The sequence below is a fragment of the Cariama cristata genome, unplaced genomic scaffold (genome assembly GCF_000690535.1).
Source record: "Cariama cristata isolate BGI_N322 unplaced genomic scaffold, ASM69053v1 scaffold12675, whole genome shotgun sequence".
NCBI classification, from domain to species: domain Eukaryota; kingdom Metazoa; phylum Chordata; class Aves; order Cariamiformes; family Cariamidae; genus Cariama; species Cariama cristata.
This window is the reverse complement of record NW_009618190.1, coordinates 1-19,462: the sequence shown is the minus strand read 5'-3', so window position 1 is coordinate 19,462 and position 19,462 is coordinate 1. Positions and strand designations below refer to the sequence as shown.

At 38.6% G+C, this 19,462-nt stretch overlaps 1 protein-coding gene across 2 annotated transcripts in view; it reads left to right on the top strand.

Annotated features, from left to right (window-relative positions):
- SYK (spleen tyrosine kinase) overlaps positions 1-14,192 on the top strand; it is a 32,354-nt gene extending 18,162 nt beyond the window's left edge. Inside the window, exons 6-13 of one of the 2 annotated variants that reach the window (XM_009700758.1) lie at positions 906-974; positions 7,526-7,616; positions 8,300-8,477; positions 9,739-9,948; positions 10,404-10,593; positions 11,988-12,128; positions 12,369-12,481; positions 14,120-14,192. In XM_009700758.1, coding sequence (XP_009699060.1) covers positions 906-974; positions 7,526-7,616; positions 8,300-8,477; positions 9,739-9,948; positions 10,404-10,593; positions 11,988-12,128; positions 12,369-12,481; positions 14,120-14,192 — 1,065 coding nt within the window. The remainder of the gene's footprint in view (positions 1-905; positions 975-7,525; positions 7,617-8,299; positions 8,478-9,738; positions 9,949-10,403; positions 10,594-11,987; positions 12,129-12,368; positions 12,482-14,119) is intronic. The other variant, XM_009700760.1, reaches the window with a different exon arrangement.
- The last annotated feature ends 5,270 nt before the right edge of the window (positions 14,193-19,462 follow it).

Genomic DNA, 19,462 nt, shown 5'->3' with positions numbered 1-19,462 from the left:
GGATGGCTATCCTTGGTGTTTTGAAACAAAAGATCCCTTTTTTATCTAAAGTCAAACTTTTTTTTTAAAAGAAAGCTAGGAAAAATACCAATCATATCTGTGAGAAAAGATATCTTTTCAGAAAAAAAAGAAGTCCGAATGGATTATTTAAAAGTTCAGAACATCTAACTGTAGGTCATTTCAAAGGCTGTTTAAAATAGCTGTGGCTCAGATTACTATTTCAGCCTCAGCATTGGCCTAAATGCTTGGTCAATAAGTACTGCATCACAGTTTTAATCTGGCAGGTGTGATCTCTTAGTGTCCCCTAGAAATGCTAATTAGTCACATTTAATTAAATTAATATATTATTGTAAACCACATTTGCATTTCTTTTAGAAGTATCTTTATACAGAACATAAGCTCATGTGTAAAATCTAAAGCCGGTTCATTTTTGTTTGGATTTAATATCCGTTTGTGTGCTTTTTGCTTCAATAACCACATTGTTTTTTGTAAGACCAAGGTGTGCCTCAAGTCTTGCTTGATACATTAGTCGTACTTCAAAATACTAAAGTTATGAACATATTTTACATTGCTAACTATGTCGGGGGATGACTAAAGTTCAATAACAGAGGCAGAAGAAACATACTGTGTAAATATGGTGGGAAAGGGCAATGTCCATGAATTTAAAAACTGCCTTAAGGTATATCTGCAGATTGAAATGGTTTGAGAGTAATACAGTTGACAGAAAATTTAGTACTAAGATTTCCTATACTACATTTGTTTGATGTATCATATGTGTGCTTGCAGGCACACAGAAGAGAAAGATCGGGAGTGTTTTGTTCTTGTATGCTACGTCTGTTTTGTAAAATACCTTTAGCTATTTTCCTGACACATTTACCGTTCCTCTTTGACATTGTGGTTTCTAGAGTTGGGCAGGAGGTGGAATTATCTCAAGACTCAAATCGTACACCTTTCCAAAGGCTGGCAGCAAAAAGGTGCCTCATATAGTCTTTTTAGGTTTTTGACTGAGTTAAAAGGACTTACACTTGACTAATTTCACTCTTTATTTTTTCCCCTCTTTTGGCTTGCTGTTACTAAATGTGTGTCTTGGCTACTAACAATGAAATTGTGAAGATTTTATAAGCTTTCTGCTTCTTTCCTAATCATCTGCATAATTATGGCCTTCATTTTATAACTAAAGCAATGGGTTTAAAGAAGTTTTAAAAATTGAGGGACTATTTTTAATTCATTTCTCACATCCCAAATTATTTGTGCAGATCTCAACATGTCTGCAAATAAAATGTAAGTGATGTTTTCCAAAAAAACAGTCATTTATAGCAAAACAAAATGATGTTTCTACTCTGAACTATCATTCCTAATCAGAAAATTGGCTTGCTTACACAATTATGCTGTTACTGAGCACTTTTAGGGAACAATTTGTTAATAACAACCACAAAATATATTCTTACAGAACCTGTGTGCACAAATCTTGTTATGCATTGATGTTAATTACATTTGGGCAGGTGTAAGATGTCACAAGACTAAGCAGAATGGGAAAGGTGGTAAGATGTCAGGGAGTCAAGGGGAACCCAGGCCTACACTAATGAAAATGCTGTTGCATGGCCAGAAAATTGTGCTGTCCAGTAATTGATGTAGTTGTGAAGCATGTAGTTATGAGCTTTGTTTGCACGCTGAGAATAACATATGTGTCCCTGTTGCACCCATGAGTCTCTTGTTTTGTTTATTTATTTATTTCCAGTTGCTCTTTGACAAAAATGAGCAGACATAAAAAGCCCTAAAGGTACACTGCTGTTCAGAGTGAAAAACTATCTTTGACATACACTGTATTTGATAATCCTGGTAAATAACAATTATTCTTTTTTATAACTTCAGTTCACTTTTGTACTGAAGTTCCCATAGCTGTTTTCATCTTGCATATACTTGCAAGACCCACATCTCGTTTTTAATGTGCTGTCATCCTCTACAAGTACATATACGGTGTCAGGACATATTCTAAAACCATCTGAAAAAAAAAATTCCACATTAGACAAGAGAAGTATTTTTTTTTTGTTCAGAAAAGTGACTGTGGGGTGTAAATTTTCTAGACATGGCTTTAGTCACTCTGCTGTCTGTTCGTCTGGTAGAACCTGTGCTTCTCTCTGGTTGCTTTCTGCAGTCAAATACCCATTTCCTGCCTTCTGGGAATCATACACAGAGTACAGACTGAAGCATATTAGCAGAGAAAGACCAATCATTTAAGAAAATAATTTCAGAAATCTGATTTGATCATCATTTATGTGTATTTAATCCTGAATACTCAAACCCACAAATTTCATCATGCTGCCAAATTTTAAACTCCAAACAAAAGTTCAGCTCTGAACATTTCCAAGATTTATCATCCATTAACCCAACATGCAGAATTTACTTTAGACCTCATTAACTAAGGAGTTACTTCTCTTAAGTCAAAAATTTTCAGACAATAAAATGGAAAGTTTTCACTCTTATATTTATTCAGTCTTAGAAATTATTGAGTTTTTTTAAATTTTCACAAACTGGTTATGTGTATATAATTTAGCACTCAGATCAAAATTTTTAAAGCTATTTTACTCAATAATGTAAAATTGGCAATTTAGATGACAATTTAAATGAAGTCGTGCCACCTAGTGGCGACTAAGGTGTCTTCACCAAAGCTCGTTGAGGATTTGGCTAATAAGGTCTTTGCCGTGCAGTATTTAGCTATTCAGTTTGGTTTTGCCAAATAAGATGACTTTATAGCCCTGCATATACATTAGTGTTTTTGCAAATCTGAATTATTAACCTGAAATCTCACTTGCTATACTGATTGCCTTCATAAGTATATTCTTTACTATAAAATTATAGTCTTTACTATAAAAATCAGACTTAAGAGTACTTCAAGTCGTTTCATTCATATTTTAAAGAAAACAGTAAGCGTGTTTTGTTCTCATTACATGAACTAGATGCTGTCAAACTTGCTTAGAGCTTATCCTACTAAGGCCTTATCCATGCATAGAAAGTGGTATTCCTTTTACTAGAAAGATACCTTTGAGACAATGCAAACGCTCTGCCTCCTGCTTTCCTCTTATTGTGGATGTAGCTATATTACTATAAAAGTGCCACACTAGTATAGGCAGTCCCTAATAAGGGGAAGAACGGCACATTTAGATTAGCTTAACTATGGGTACATGAGAAGTTTAACCAATGAAAATTAAACCGTAGCAGAAGAAAAAAAATATGTTGATATGAAACCAGGATGGGCTTACAACAGCCTTCTACTATGAGAGCATGAAATGACAGCCTGCCTCACAGTTTACAAGTGTACAATACTGCAGGGTGTCCCACAGTACAAACCTTTTTTAACAGGCTCCTCTAGTGGGCTCTTTGCTTGTATTCCTTTTCACTGGATGAGCAAATGCATGGTCATTTTGCCCGTTCTCTGCTTCTTATAAGAATACAAGGAGTAGTCTCCTAACCTATAGCTTGGTTGTATTAAGACAAAGCTCCCTTTGTCAGAAAAAGATCTGCAGAATTAAGCTTGCTGTTTTTAAAGTGTAGGGCAGAAAGGACTCTGGATTTAAACAATAGTTAAATACAAAGGAAATTTTACTGTAATATTATCCAGACATGCAATGATACATATCTCCTGCACCATTTCTTGTCAGCCTCGCTTGACTTCAAGAGAAAAATTCCAGCCTTTCTGCTAGAAAATCCTAATGAAAGGCATGCAGGGTGCTACATGCCACGAATACGTAACTGGCAGAACTGAAGAAAAATGTTTGAGGTTTTCTGAGAGCTGCACAATATTCTGAAGTTACTAATATGAGCTGTAAAGGTGACTGTCAAACATCAAATTGCAGTTCAACCAGAAATATTAATGAAAAAGCCATTGTTAAGCTGTTTAATCAAACTGCAACAATGGGGAATATCACTCCACACATACCTATGTATTAGTTAACTAAGCTAACACTAATGATATGTAAGACTTTATCACCCATGTTAAACATGAGCAGGTCTCTGAGAAAGAGAACTCGCTTTGTTAGATTTGGTGTCACTGTGTCATTTCCAAGTCACAGCTGCAGTTTTATTCACAAGCACAGGAGTGATGCACTCATTTTTTTTTTAAATGCAGTTCCTGACAAGAGCATCAAATCCTTTCTGATTCTTTTATTTTGTTCTTGAATTGCAAAGAGCAGAAACATCTCTGTATGTCTCATTTGAGAAGTCAGCTATGTCATGGCCAGAGCTAGATTTTTACCAGCTGTTCTGCACTGGTGAGTGGATTCTTGAGATGTATGAATTTGATGTATGTGAATTCTCTTTGGCCTATCCAAAGTATGCCAGTTCATACCCTGAGACCTAGGATCAGGGATATTTAACTACCTCTCTAGTCTGCAGCTAATACTAATCACAAAAGACCTTATACCCTCCACATTTTTTAAAATTTTTGGGGTTATCTAGTACTGGCTGAGTACTTCTTCAATGTTTCTGCCCTGTTATTCAGTAGCAATCAGATGAAGCTTACTTATCAGACATACACAAGTCGTTGCAGCTGAATTGGTAGTTTCCATCATTGTGATTCAGCCTGCTGGGTTATATTGCCACCAAAAAAGCATCACTTCTTCAAACAGTAAGTTCAAGTCCATTTGAAGTCTTGAGCTTATCATTCTCAAAGGCTTTTCCCAAGGTGTTTGTATCTCGTTTCTCATAAGTTTGGATTTCAATGAGAAAAAGTGGTACACAATCTTTTTACTCATCTGAAAACAAGGAAGATCTGCTGAAGTTGTACCTTTCTGTGGACTGAATTTGTATTCCTGATTATGTAACAGCAACTACACAAATTTTGTCCAACGCTTGACTGTTGTGGAAAGAAAGAAAACGAAGCTGCTATGGTTCATTGGTTAGTTTGGAGCTACAGCTACACCTGTGTGACTTTACCTAATTGTGACTACAGAATAGTTTTCAATGTTTTAAGTGAGTGGTGTGCTGTGGGACATTTCAAAGCTTGGGTTCAGATATTCCTATCATACTTTTGAGTGCACAGTTGAAGTACTCCCCACAGTGAACTGAAGACAATTAACACTCTTATCAAAGCTTTCAAAAAACAAAGGAGACTCAGAGCAATACAGTCTCTTCTAGATGTCATTTTCTGAACACTTTGCATGTCTATCAGAAGAAATTATTTTAAGGATGAAGTACACAAAAGGTATCTGTTGAAACTGTGATTCTATCGTTCCTAAATATTTCAGAACTTTCCTTCCAGTATCTTGGAAACTGCCACTGAAGACTCAGCATCTCAGTCCCTTTCTTAGGTAGTCACCATATTTTTATCTTTTTTTTCCCCACTCTACTTTTGGACCCCTTGGCCAAGAAGTGTTAACCAGAGGCTTACATAATATCCATGCAATGGGGTAATTTGCACCTGCTTCCTTTGTACTTGTATCTGTCTAGCAAAAGGTATTAATGTCAGCCCATATTGCTTTGTATCCATTAGGTTAATTGATTCCAATTACCTTTGGAACGTTAAATTGTCTCCCTTTTAAAGTATAAATACCGTTAAGGTAGGAAGCAAGAATACATCCAGGAAGCTATCCAGTGGAACTATAATCAGTTCTTAGTAGTATTACTGAATGGGTCATAGTAACTAGCAATAAGATAAAAAACGCTAAGTATTCTTGATGTGTTCTGAAGCAATACAGGATATATGAAATGCACAAACTAAAATCACTGTGGTCTCAGTAAGTATAATTCCATCTCATTTGGTTTTGGTTTGCAAAAGATGATCGATATTTTTGACTGCACATAAGCATTTTCCTATACATCCTGTTCACAGTGAAACTGCCAGCCCATCACTTGAGAGGTTTGGGATTGAGTTCCAATCTCAGTGAGGTTTTTTTGGATCAGTGAATGGCCTGTGTGTGAAAGAGAGTGATACAGGTCTTGGAAATACAGTTCTTAACTTGCAGACCTGGCAAAGTGTACCAGACTAGAAAAACAAAATTAGAGCTGAGGATCTTGTTTTATACCATTCATTTGCCTCCTCGTTCTTGAGATTGGCAGGTCAGTTTGGTCCCTCACCTGTCTCAGAACTATCTCAGGGCTCTTTTGGCTTGCCCTGACAGCAAGCGACCCTTCAACACTGTTCCACAAGACTGAGCAATTCAAGTCAGAAACATTAACCTTGCCATCCCTGATGCCACCATGCTTATCCTACTAGGCCATAATCTTGCCGAGTGTTGGCCTCTGACTTGGGGTTTGCTGTAAAATCTATATAGTGAAACCTTTCGTGCTTCATCCACTGAGGCAGATCACTTCATTAGAATTTAGAGGTCTGTACCACCTGGACCAGGTATTTTCCCTAGAAAATGGGAGTTCCAGGTGATAAAACTTCTGTTGCACCAAATAATTCACTCCTGGATGTTTCTCAAGCTCTGTTTCTCTTTACTTGAAAATGACAACTGTTTCAGGCAGGAACTTATGCTGCTGAAAGCTTCAGTTATTAAAAAGAAGAATTATGTACTCAAGTATTTGCAAAGTAGCCCTATCCAGTGTTTTGCAAGTACAATATACCTTGGTTTCCTATTCAAGCTGAGCAAATTTGTGGTGTTGTTTGAATTTTTGGTTTTAAAACATTCTCTTAGGAGGGTGAGGTCAATCATGAGTAGAGTAAAAATTCTACATTTAGAAAAAAAAGGGACAAAACTCAGAAATAAGTTCTGTAATTCCTTGGTCCTGACAGTTCACAGACAGAAGAGAGCACACTGTAAGTTTCTCTCATCTATACTTTATCATGCCAGACTCATCCTTCAGCCGAGGAGCTCCAGAACATACCATATTTCTGCTGGGATGGTTTGTGTGCTCCATAGTATTCTCTGACAAAGAGTAAAGGCAGAGGGATTGTATTTGAACCAGATGTTCAAGTATAATAAGAATTAGGTCACTTTCTCCCTCCTCAGAGCAGACACGCTGGCCTAGTGTAAGGTCCATGATGTCTGTCCATGATGTTACACAAGCCTATTAAAATAATTACTTTTTACCCCAGTTTCTTCCAAGTGGAGTCACTCTGTAATATCCACAAGAGAAAGAGGGAAGTATCTTTTTTTTAATTTGTTCTAGGAATTTCTCTATGGCCTAGGTATGGAGAGAGGTAACTTGGAGAGGGAGGAAGGACAGATTAAAGAGAAATCCTTATGACTACTTGTGTTACAAGGCAGATTTGAAAAGAGCATGTAAATTTAATATCTGCAGAATAAGATTTGTGCATGACCCATTCCAGTTAATTCTCTCAGATTAAATGCTCTGAAATATTTGCAATAACTTTTTATGCTTTAGCAGTGTATGTTTCATTCGACCTGCATATTTACTCAAGCAATAACCTCCAGAATGTAATAAACTTTGTTGAAACTCTTTCTCACTTTCTGATTCTCACCTTTGTGTCTCTTGCAATCATTATGCCATAATCCTTGGGGAAAAAAAATGCTTTTAACTTACCTATTCACTGCTAAACAAAAACTCTGTTTATGTGCCACAGCTTCAGCCATCTATTGGTCACGCACCTGATGAAGCACCTTTTAATCCTTACGTGCTGCAAAGGAAGAGAGGTCTTACAGGAGCAGAAAGAGGTAAGCAGAGTAATTTATGTCATTAATACAATTTCCTTCTTTATGCCAGAGGTCTGTCCTCAACCCATATTTTTTTCTTGCGTGTTTCACACCATGTTGTGTATTGGTATGGCCACTGTCATAGCTCAAGCCTGGTAGCTGAAACTGCCAGACGTCACCATCTGTAATAAAAGTCATATAGCAGAAATCCCTTTTTCCATGTTGAAGTGAAAGGTTATTCCTTTCTTGACTCTAAAAGCTGCATCCTTGTACTTCATAAAAAGAATTGTACCCTGTTGCTTCCACAGTGCCAAATTGCTGCTCAGGCTTTCTGTAAAATGCAATTAAAGATGAGTGCCTAAGAATGACCTACATATAAGGCAGCATTCTGAGTGAAGAATTGTCTGAGGTAACTAATGGGACATACTAAGGAGAAGGGCCAGCCTTTAACCCTCCTTCTCTCAAGGAACCTCCTGGTTTCACATTACACAGATGCTCAATAGTTAAAAGTGTGCCACCAGGTGGACATCACTCTCTTTTGGGGTGTTCTAAAGTGCCTGTAGCCGAACTGCACGTGGTTTCTTGGTAATGCCCTCGTAAGCCAAACACACTGATGATCCTGAACATAGAAAGGGTGAATACAGTAGCTGTGACAGCAAAAATGTCTCACATAATGACTAATTTTTTCATTGATTGAGCTGCAGGTGATCAGAGAGAGGCCTTACCCATGGATACTGAGGTCTACGAAAGTCCATATGCTGATCCAGATGAAATGAAACCAAAAAATGTCACTCTTGACAGGAAATTGTTAACCTTGGAGGAAGGAGAACTTGGCTCTGGAAATTTTGGTACTGTAAAGAAAGGGTTCTATAAGATGAAAAAGTAAGTGTTGCCTTCTGATTTCATGGAGTCTAATATGTAAAAGATGTAGCCTTTATTTTTCGGAGCAGCAGTAATCTTTGCATGTCATTTAGGGTGACAGACTGTACCTAAGTAATTTGGGCCAACATTCACCAGTTTCTCTCTTCATACATGTACTCATACACTCATTTTCTATACACTCATTTTCTTTTCCTCTGTTTGCGGACACCTCTTTGCCTGCAGCATAGTCACCTCCCAGCCATTATTTATGTCTGTAAAGTGGGGAAGTGCCCCGTATGACTATTTTCTCTCCTGTCAGGGCTAGTAGAGTGGGAAGTCAGCTGCCTTCCTCCATAGTTTGTGTAGGCAGTCATGCTATTCAGTATTTCCCACCAGCACAACCTCTCCTTGAGAAATAGTGTGGAGTGCCATGGACAGCTTACCTGTAGCAAAGAGATTTTCACCTAAAATGAGTACCATAAATACATGTTTCATGAAGCTGGAATGTTGATTTTCAAGAAGACAGAACATGTCGTGACCTCTTTTGTCGTGTAACTGCAGCAGGAACAGACCCTGTTTAGACTGGCAGAAGTGTAAGCACCTGACCATGCATTTTCATAGTAAAATCTTATCAACATGTTGTTTAAGTGCATGGGCTGATTATATATAAGCTTTCACCACTTGAAGCTGGAGACATTTCTTTAACCAAGGTTTTCAGAGCCAGGAAGGATTTTTCTTTTTCCATTGCAGTCTTGAGGGGATTTGAAGGGCTCTGGTCCCAGTTTGTGTATTTGCTAATCTTGTTTCACACTTGAGCCCTGTTGATCTTATCCGTCACTCTTTCAATTAGTTGTATGAGCTGAAGGTTGCAGGAGTAGGCTTAGTTTCTCAGGATTTCGGAGCACTGCCTTGCGGTTGTGCAATGCTGCATGTTCTAGTCTCACCCCCAAAATACCTCAGTGCTTGGAAAGATCTTTGTAGCTTTTCTTGCCAGAATGGGCAGGAAAATTTTGTCCAGTACATCTGTTTTCAGGCTTGTTAAGACGTTTTTATGACTATTTATGGTTTTCTCAGGTTCTTCCCGTTCTCTCTTTTTTGTTTAGATGCCTTCTGAGCATTTGATAAAGAGATGTTCCTGTTACAGGGTTTTTTCCCCTCTGAATGTCATTTCTATCTTTTGTCACAGTTTGTACTATGTGCACAGAAACATCAGATGGAGATTGTGTGCATTTGCACACAGATTTTTCAGCAACTAATCCCACAACTGGATTCTTTTTTGTAGGGGTGCCAAGCCAGTGGCTGTAAAAATTCTTAAGAATGAGAGTAACGACCCAGCTGTAAAGGATGAATTACTGAGAGAAGCAAATGTAATGCAGCAGCTGGATAACCCATATATTGTCCGAATGATAGGCATATGTGAAGCTGAGGCCTGGATGTTAGTAATGGAAATGGCTGAACTTGGGCCATTGAACAAATTTTTGCAAAAAAATAGGTATGTAATCTTTGATTCTGTTTCATAGGATTTACCCAAAGAGAAAAAAAAGATACAGGGTTTTTTGTGGTGGGTTTTTTTTTTTTCCTTTAAGGGCAATTTTAAATTGATATGTTGTTAATGTAATAATTAATAATTGTAGTTACTCTTCACTGGGGCATGATTACCTTGTACATATTTCCTAACTGTCAAATATTTCTGGTAAAACAGTGCATTTTGAATAAATGAAAGAATTTTCACATGTCCTTCAATTGCTCATTTATTGATATGATCACATGTCATCTTGCTCAGGACATTCTTACACTGCCTATTCTAATTAAAGCTTAGCTAAACATAAGTGGATCAGGTTCCTAATATGATGTGCGGTGGTTCATAGCAAAGATTTATATTTGAACTCCATGAAAAGTCATGAAAATGAACTCCTGACCTCTTAAAGATTCAATTATGATTTTCAGACATGTCACAGAGAAGAATATAACAGAGCTGGTACATCAGGTTTCCATGGGGATGAAATACCTGGAGGAGAATAACTTTGTTCATAGGGATCTGGCTGCAAGGAATGTGCTGTTAGTCACCCAACATTATGCCAAAATTAGTGACTTTGGACTTTCTAAAGCTCTCAGTGCTGATGAAAATTATTACAAGGTAAGGTTCGCACAAGACATGAAAGCTGTATAGAAGCAGAGCTTAATAAGGTTATTTTCAGTTGAAGTGCAGTTGTTTTTAAAAGTTGAAAATTAGAAATAATATGTATCATCCATTATTTTATAACCTGATAGTAGGTCACTGATTTTCAAAATGCGTGATCAACATTAAGAGACGTGTAAGGAGGAAAAAGCTAGTCCCTTCTATTATTTGCTTAGTTCTTTCATTTACTTCTGGAAAACTTGTCATTAAAAGGTTGAAACTTACGGTGGAAATGAGGTAACCCATTAAATAACCTCTCCTATTTAAGGGAAAATGTCTTTGTTGCAAGTAGGAACTTTTGGACACTCACGGTTTTCAGCATATCCAAGGAAAATTTAGGCTAGCACACTGTGTTATTGACTAATAGAACTGAAATTAGGAAGGTTTTTGAAAGAATACCATTGGTAAATAAACATTTGATCTAAGCAGAATTTGTTTAGCTTGGTTTTAAATTCACTGGATCTCTGTACGGCTAAAGGGACTGAAATAACTGCCACATTTAATAAGGTAAAAATGTCTGCAGGAGACAAAGGCTTTAATCCTGTCTGCATCTTTTTTTCTGATACATTGCTCTTGCAGTTCAAATTATTTCTTCCTTTTGCCTATTCCCTTTCATCAGCTGTTTAAAACTAATAAGCTAGGCCATGAAACACTGCAGAGGAGCAGCAAGCACACACTCCTTTCTGATGACCTTCCCATGGGAATAGTAACGGCTGCCAGAAAAGGCAGGAGCATCTTAAATCACTGCCACTAGCCTACCCAGAGCGGCTTGTCAGAGGTTTGAGAATTGGTATCAAAGGCCCATTCCCTTTACAACTCCCTAAATTGCAGTGGGGTTCTTTCACTAGATCTAGCACTGTACTGGGATAACTTGGCACTTGCATTGTCGTAACACAGTGTTGTGGAATAATTTAATCAAACTTCAGTTTACCGCAAGGCGGTCACTGTGCTTTGAAATGGAGCATCGACTTCAAGTAATAATAAGACTCAGTGTAGCTGGGTGTGTATCTCTTACCATCTGTGGAGAGCCTAGATGAAAAATCCTACTTTTAAAGAACAACTTTAAATGCCACTGAAAACGTGATTCCGGGTCATTTAGCTGAGTTTTGCTTTACCATAGATTTCATTTAAGTGCATTATTTTGAAAGTGGAAGATTAGGAACAATTTTCTAACACCTCTGAAGAAGATGCTACCCATTCTCTCTAATACCAACTACATCAGAAATGTTATAGTACTTAGTACAAATGTGTGCAGATCTGACTTAAGTGGGCTTATATGAATTGTGATGTTCTTTACTACTTACCACTGTCTCTAGCCTGCTTTTTTTCCTTTCTGTTACGACTTATTTTAGGCACAAAGTCATGGAAAATGGCCAGTCAAGTGGTATGCTCCAGAATGCATGAATTTCTACAAATTTTCTAGCAAAAGTGATGTCTGGAGCTTTGGGGTTTTAATGTGGGAAGCTTTCTCTTATGGGCAAAAGCCATATAAGGTGAGTAGTTCTAGCTGGCAATTTTTTTTTCCTGTGAAAATTCAGTGCAAATTTGAACCAATGCCTTTTCCTACCTGAAAAAGGTTATTGCAGGCCAAAGCAGGCCTCAGTGCTCCAGCTGTTGCAACAAATGAGTCAATGGATAGCCCAAAAATCAATTCCAGGCCTCTCTTGTTTATACTAACATGTGTGCTGTAATGACCTGCAACTCAGATGACTGTTCTGGTTACCCTGTTCCAGGGAATGAAAGGTGGTGAAGTTGCACAGATGATTGAAAGAGGAGAACGAATGGAACGTCCTGAAGGCTGTCCAACAGAAGTCTATGATCTAATGAAATTGTGTTGGACATACAAGTGAGTGTGATGTGATGCTATCTCTTGTAATAGAAGTATATTTTATTCTACTTAGTTAATAGCCAGAAAATGAGGTTGGGGGCTGGAGGGAGAAGGGTCTTTCAAAATACATTGTTTCAGCTGGTGTTTAGCTTACAACCAACCTCCAAACTAAGGAATCAGTTGGACTTTCAAGTCAAAATTATTTGAGTTATTGAGTGTACCACAAAAGGCTGATTTTGCACAGCTGATTTTGCTGGAACAGTTATATACAAAAAATAGGGTATCATAAAAAACAAGTAATTCCATAAAAAGGTCAGTCTGATATATTTTGAAAAGCAAGTTTGAAACTAAGCAAATATTTTTGTTTCATTTTGGATTGTATTTTCTTCCATTTTCATTCCCAAGACTTTTTTTTAACTGAAATTTCAAAAAACGTATTGCCAAATTATTCATTCTATTCCTCAATAATTAATTGTTTTGACTTATTTTTCTCTTCTCTCATTTCTGAATATACTCAGATTGAATTCCACATTGACTTCCTATTAGTGACAGGCAAAACATCTTTTCAGATCCTACCTAATATGTCAGAAGCATTTTTTCCAATTGATAACAATTCAGAAGTTAGATTTATGAAATATAGAGAAGAAAAAAAAAGAAAGCCTACTTGATACTTTTTTTAATTCATATATTGCAAAAAATATTTAAAATGTTTAATGATTTATCATTTTAAACTATTTAGTTGAAGTTACTTTTAGCTGTAGGAAGGTCTCCATAAAGCACCCAAAGTCTACTGTAATGTCACTTATTCTTCCAGTTCACCATCTGGAGAATACGTGTCCAACAAAAGTCTCTGGATTCCAGTTAAGGAGCTGTGGTACTTCACTTTTGGGTACCTTGCTTCTTTGTTAGTTTTATTACACCTACTACACTAGAAAGAACATGGAGCCATAAAATAATTTCTGCCTTTGAGTTTGACTCAAAGCATGCTGTAACAGTTCTAGAGAGAATGACATCATTTTTTGTTATAATTAATAAGCATATCATAAAGCGTGATGCTTTTTATTTCTGTGTACTCAAATATCTTTAATATTGGAATGAAAAAGAAAAAGAAAAAAATTAAAAAGAAGGCTCAAGTCAGGCAGAGATATTATCTCAATATGTAACGTATTATTGTAAGGGTTTGTTGTCAGTTTAATTGTGTTCTCCCAAATCAACAGAGTTGCAGATACAGAAGAGAGACAGACAGACAGTACAGCCATAAAGTGTATGCGTAGGCTCCTCTCAGTGATGCTAAGCCACTCTGTATGACTTTAGTACCCATTATAAGGCAGATATTGCACAGTAAATATTCTTTTCTCTAGATTATTACTAAAGTAAGTGGAGTAGAAAATGAAATGGAGCTGATTTACCATTTATTTCTTGTAGTACCTTCACCAACCACGAAGTAACAGGCATGATAGTAAATCCTCTGACTGGATGCTCTGTAGTGACATTTACCACTTAGTATTCATTTTGTAGCATCATTTTGGTAGCCTTAAAATATTGTGAGCAGCTTTAAATGAGCTATCAGCAAAGTAAAGCCCCAAGTGTTGCAAGGCCCACTCACCTTTACAGCTGCCTCCTTCCTACACAGTGATACTTGTTGTCTCTCCACAGCGTTGATGACCGACCAGGATTCGCTGCAGTCGAGCTGAGATTGCGTAACTACTATTATGATATTTCCCACTAACAGCATGAAGAAAAGCAGCTTCCTCGCCTCCAGCCAGCCACCTCTGAGAAGCAGTTCACTTGCCAAAACCAAGTGACTTTGATTTTTGTACTGCCACTTTCATCCTGCGAAGCTCAGAGCTAAGCCCTGTGTCTGTAGGGTTGCCTTTTCTTGCCTTCTGTGCAATGTCCAGCCCCGAAAAAAGAGTGTTGAAAGTGGAGAGGACCCAGAGTGAGCAGCAAGGACATCAGAGCAGATGCTTATATTTTTGCTACATTCCATTTCACTTTATTTACAGCTTTATTGGCATTACATTTTGCGGTCATGTAACACCTATTTAATGTCTGTCAGCCCTCTTCCTCTCTTGTATTTGAATCCAGATTGAAATTTAGATTCTTGTTATTAATATTCTTAGCCCTCAAATGCATTAAGAGTTGTTCCAGCCTTCCCCCTCCCCAAGTAAGAATAGCATAAACATTTCTCAGTGTGAAGGAGATTCACTGTGAAGGTGTGTCAGTCACTTTGACTGACAGCATGTTTGATTTTACCTCCAAGCCCCTTTAAAACCAAATCATATTCTTCTCAGTAGTAATGTAGGCAGAGGGGAACTGAGAGATGTGAATTTCTAACATCACGTTCTCCTTTAAATGTGACCAACTTCTCTTGTTCCTCATCTCATGTGGAAGCCCAGCTGCCACTCAGGGAGTAATTTTTTTCCTGGTGAAACTTGGGAATTCAGGGGCTTGCTCTCATCCTGGAACAAAAAGTATCAGCACCTAAGACAATAATTCTGGGTTTTAACATAAACTCCACTGCTGCAGTCTTGAAAAGACAGCTGTACAGTGAAAGGTGACGGAGCAGCACATTCCTTTCTCGGTGCTGTTTCAGCCTTCTCCAAAGATATCTTTGCCATGTATCTCTTTGGGTATACCAAAGCTCCTTGTGTTGTGTTTTGAGCAGCAATCATTTCTATCTTTTTTTAAATCTTTCTTGAAAAGCATTTTTGAGAATTCATGACACCTTATCACCTCTAAAGCTAAATTTCACCCCTAGCTCAAATATTTTAAAACAGGCTTATGGACATTGAGTTTGCTTTTGTCCGTACCTGAATGTTAGTATTTGTCCTGTTATTAGTCCCTGTGAGCATCTCAGGAAAAGATATTTGTCTTACCACTCTTTTGTGATGCACCATACTTCTCCATTAATGTGCAAGTATAGCAATGGTAATAACAAATAATGTAATCAACTTCTGGTTCTATTTTTACCCTTATGCTTTGTTTGTCCAGTCTCATTTTAAATACTATAGATATCAAAATTACTATCACTTATTCCTCAAAAGCAGCTACTTTACTGGCATTTACATATATGTCAGGAGTCTACATGCATTGCATCTGCTAGAGATAGAGATTTTAGAAGACAATAAAGAGTAAGATTTAGAGTTAGGTATATTTATTGCATATGGCTGATTAGAACATATGTATTTAATTGTTGTGTGAACAGGGTATTCTTAGAGATGCAGTGATATTTTTTTCTCTAGCAAATGTGAAATCATTTTCATAAAAGAGATGTCTATAAACAAATGTAGAAGTTACTGTATTTTTTTTTCTTTTTACTGTTCATGGTCTACCTTGTGATTTTTGGTAGTTTAATCTTGAGTGTCCAGTGCAAGATACTTCAAAAAGCATGTGCTACTGAAAGAGACTGAGTACAACAGACCATGTTTCAAATGTGACCAAATGTGACTTATATTGAAGATGATTTATTTTTTGTTTTGTTTTTAAGAAACATTTTTCTACAAGAATAGCTTGTATAGAAGTTAGCCGTAGTTGTATGTAAATATTTTGTTGCTTTAAACCTGTTGCAGAGAAATTGTTAGCTCTACATGTGCAATTAGTACATTCATGGGGATATTAGTTATAAACAAATTGCACAAATCTCTTTTAGCCAGCAAGTGACAGTACTCAGTTTCTGTGTGAGAGAGAGAGATACATATATAGGTATATATCTATCTCTCTCTTAAAAAGTGTTATCTGATACAACAAAAGTGGAGGAATGTTTCACCCCCTCTCTTCTGAGTGAATGTCACTTTCTGGTGTTACTTGATTATTTTTAACTTCATTGTTATGTAATAAAAGTTTACAATGAAAATATAAAGTATTGTGAAACAAATGGATTAGGTTTTAAAATTAAAATTAAAGACACTGTTTTACAAAGTATGCTCTTTTAACAAGAATCCTTTAAGTGCTTTCTAAAAAATGCTCATGCTGTGCAGAGCATATATATTTACTGAATTACTGTGATTGTTGTGGAAGATTGAGATTCCCCTATTGACACTGAAAGGTACCTGACACAACGGATAAGCCCACTGAAGCCTGGGCTGCTTTTGGAGCTATTCAAGACTAGCAGGAAAATCTCTGAAAATACGCATGTTGTTTTTACACCGAAGCCTTTCCAAGATACTGCTTTTCAACAATAACTGTGCTGAATCTGGTGGTTGGAGGTGTGAAGAGTCAGTCCAGCTTATCAGCTAACCAAGAATGTCTGCATTACAGCTGTCAGCTATGCAGGGTTTAAGGCACATTATACCACATAGGGCCTCCCTCAACGGCACAGGCAACCGTTCTAGGTATTCTGAAATAATGACAGAGAGATCTTAGTCTTTCATGTAGCTTTTACTGCAAGCTCAGGTCCTCAGGAAAGTAAAGGCTGGATGGGACTGGATGTAAATCTGAGTAATAAACACCAAAGGCGAAAAGGTAGGCAACTCTTCAAGCAGATATTTACCTTTGGGGGGCATCAGTCAGTGACTGACTTACACTGTACTGCTGTGGTTGTTTTCCTGCATAGCGTATCTGCCCTAATTATTCCACCTTTCCACTTGTGGGATTGCACCATTAACTGATATGAAGGGGCTTTTGTCTTTTGGTTGTCTTTATTTTTAGATTGACTCATATCGGAAAAGCCATTTGGCAGTGTAGCCCCACAAGTAATTGTCACAGCAGAGTTAAGGGGTGGCAAGCTGCAGCATGGAGGAAGGGAGGATGGAGTGAGTGACTCAGAGAAGAAGGAGCAGGTGAGAACATGTTAAGCAGGTTTTTCAGTGAAGGAAAACAGAGTGTAATTACAGCTTTGGTTAGGACTGAAATCTATAAAATCATGGAGTTTTTTCAGAGCATGGGAGGCCGTGGACCTTTTTCCATAAAAACCAACCCAAACTTCTTAAAAAAACCCTGGCGCAGTCTCCACCTGCTTCAAACACTATGCAAAAATGGGGCTTTTCGTGAGACAATGAAAAAGACCCATGATTTTCTATCCCTGAAATCACCACAGTCAGCACTGCTGGTTTGATAAAGAGCCCATCAGAGAGTGGGCTGCGGAGTATGTTGTGGGTCGAGGCAGTGGTGTGGCCTGGCCCTGGCAGGAGGTGGCAATACTTGAACGCTGTTGGAGCGATGCACTTGTCCCAGCATTTCTGGCACTCTCCCTGCCACCCCGCCTCTTGCTGTGCCTCTGCAGTACATAGGGACGTGTTCGTCCCTTTGCTGCTTGCTGCGAACAAGAGTTCCATGTGAGCACAAACCGTCAATGATTTATATCACAAATGGTTAGCTGTGGATGATTAACGAAGACTTCTGAGACTCTGTGTCCCTTTGTCTTTTAAGTGATACCAGCAGTCAGGGATTACAGGCAGAAAGATAGAGAACATGTCCCACACAAGCATAGAAGGGAGTGAGGGTGGCATCTGAGTTCAATAGTGCAGGGGAACATTAAGCCAGCAGCTATAATTACCAGCACTAGGTTTAGTGAGGACAGAAAGCCTGTGGGTCATGCAGAAAAAGAAGAAAAAGGAAAAAACAGAGAGGAAAAAAATGCACCCTCTGACTCTTGACAGTGGAAAAAAACCAATATTGGACTTAAAGCGATCCCAGATTTGGATGTAAAAGAGACACTTCAAGAGTCAGTATCGCCGTTGCTCAGCAGCGTGTCCCAGTGCTACACGTCATGGTGTGACGTGAGACAGGGACACAACTGCATCTGGACCCCGTCTCTCTCTGCTAGGGCAGCTTGTGGGCCCAGTGGTAGCGGGGAGTGGGTGTAGAGCTCATGGGCAACACTCAACAGCCAAATGCCTCCTGCTGTAGCTACAGGCAGCTGGGGGCTGAGATGCAAACCCCTTTACTGGGGCAGCTCAGTAACCTGTGAAGGTTTGCATCTGGAAAAGGAGGGGAGACATGAGGGTGGATCATGCAGTGACTATCAGAAATACAAAGTGTGTTGGGAAAGAAATTGTCTCCTGTTAGGTTGATTAATAATGCTGGAAAAAAGAGACAAGCCTGTGGCACACAGGTCTTCCTTCAGGCTTGTATTACACCGTGGATTCCTGTGAAGCAGCAGAGTGATGTAGCACAAACCCAACTGAAAACAACAGCCCTCCAACCACCCAGAGCTCTCTGAAGGCAGGCTAGCACTGTGCATCAACCTGCAAATGGGTATTTTTTTTCTTTTCTGTCATATATGTGTTAATTGAGGTGAATACCCACTGGGTTCCTTGGCATATAATTAACTCTGCTCTCAGTATTACCACTGCTTCCCTGAGGCAGTGGAGATGTGCACATTTCTTAATAACCAGAGAAGCAGAGGAAACAAGGGGCAGCTGTGAAAAGCATTACACTGCTGTCCATTAAAATTCGTAACTTCAAATGTAAATAACACCTGGATGACCAGTCCAGTATAAACCTGCACAGATCCTTCATTCCCCTCATCTGTCCACCATCACAAGAAGGGCCAGAAGGAGGATCCGGGGAACTACAGGTCTGTCAGCCTGACCTCAGTGCCGGGAAAGGTGATGGAACAAATCATCCTGAGTGAGATCACAAGGCATGTGAAGGACAATCAGGGGATCAGGACTAGTCAGCATGGGTTCATGAAAGGCAGGTCCTGCTTGACCAACCTGATCTCCTTCTATGACCAAGTGACTCGCTTGGTAGATGAGGGAAAGCCTGTAGATGTGGTCTACCTGGACTTCAGCAAGGCCTTTGACACTGTCTCCCATGGCATCCTCCTGGAGAAACTGGCAGCTCATGGCCTGGACAGGAATACCCTTCACTGGGTGAAAAACGGGCTGGCCGGCCGTGCCCGGAGAGTGGCGGTGAATGGCGCTAAATCCAGCTGGCGGCCAGTCACGAGTGGTGTTCCACAGGGCTCAGTGTTGGGGCCAGTCCTGTTTAACATCTTCATTGATGATTTGGATGAGGGGATACCGTGCACCCTCAGTAAGTTTACAGACGACA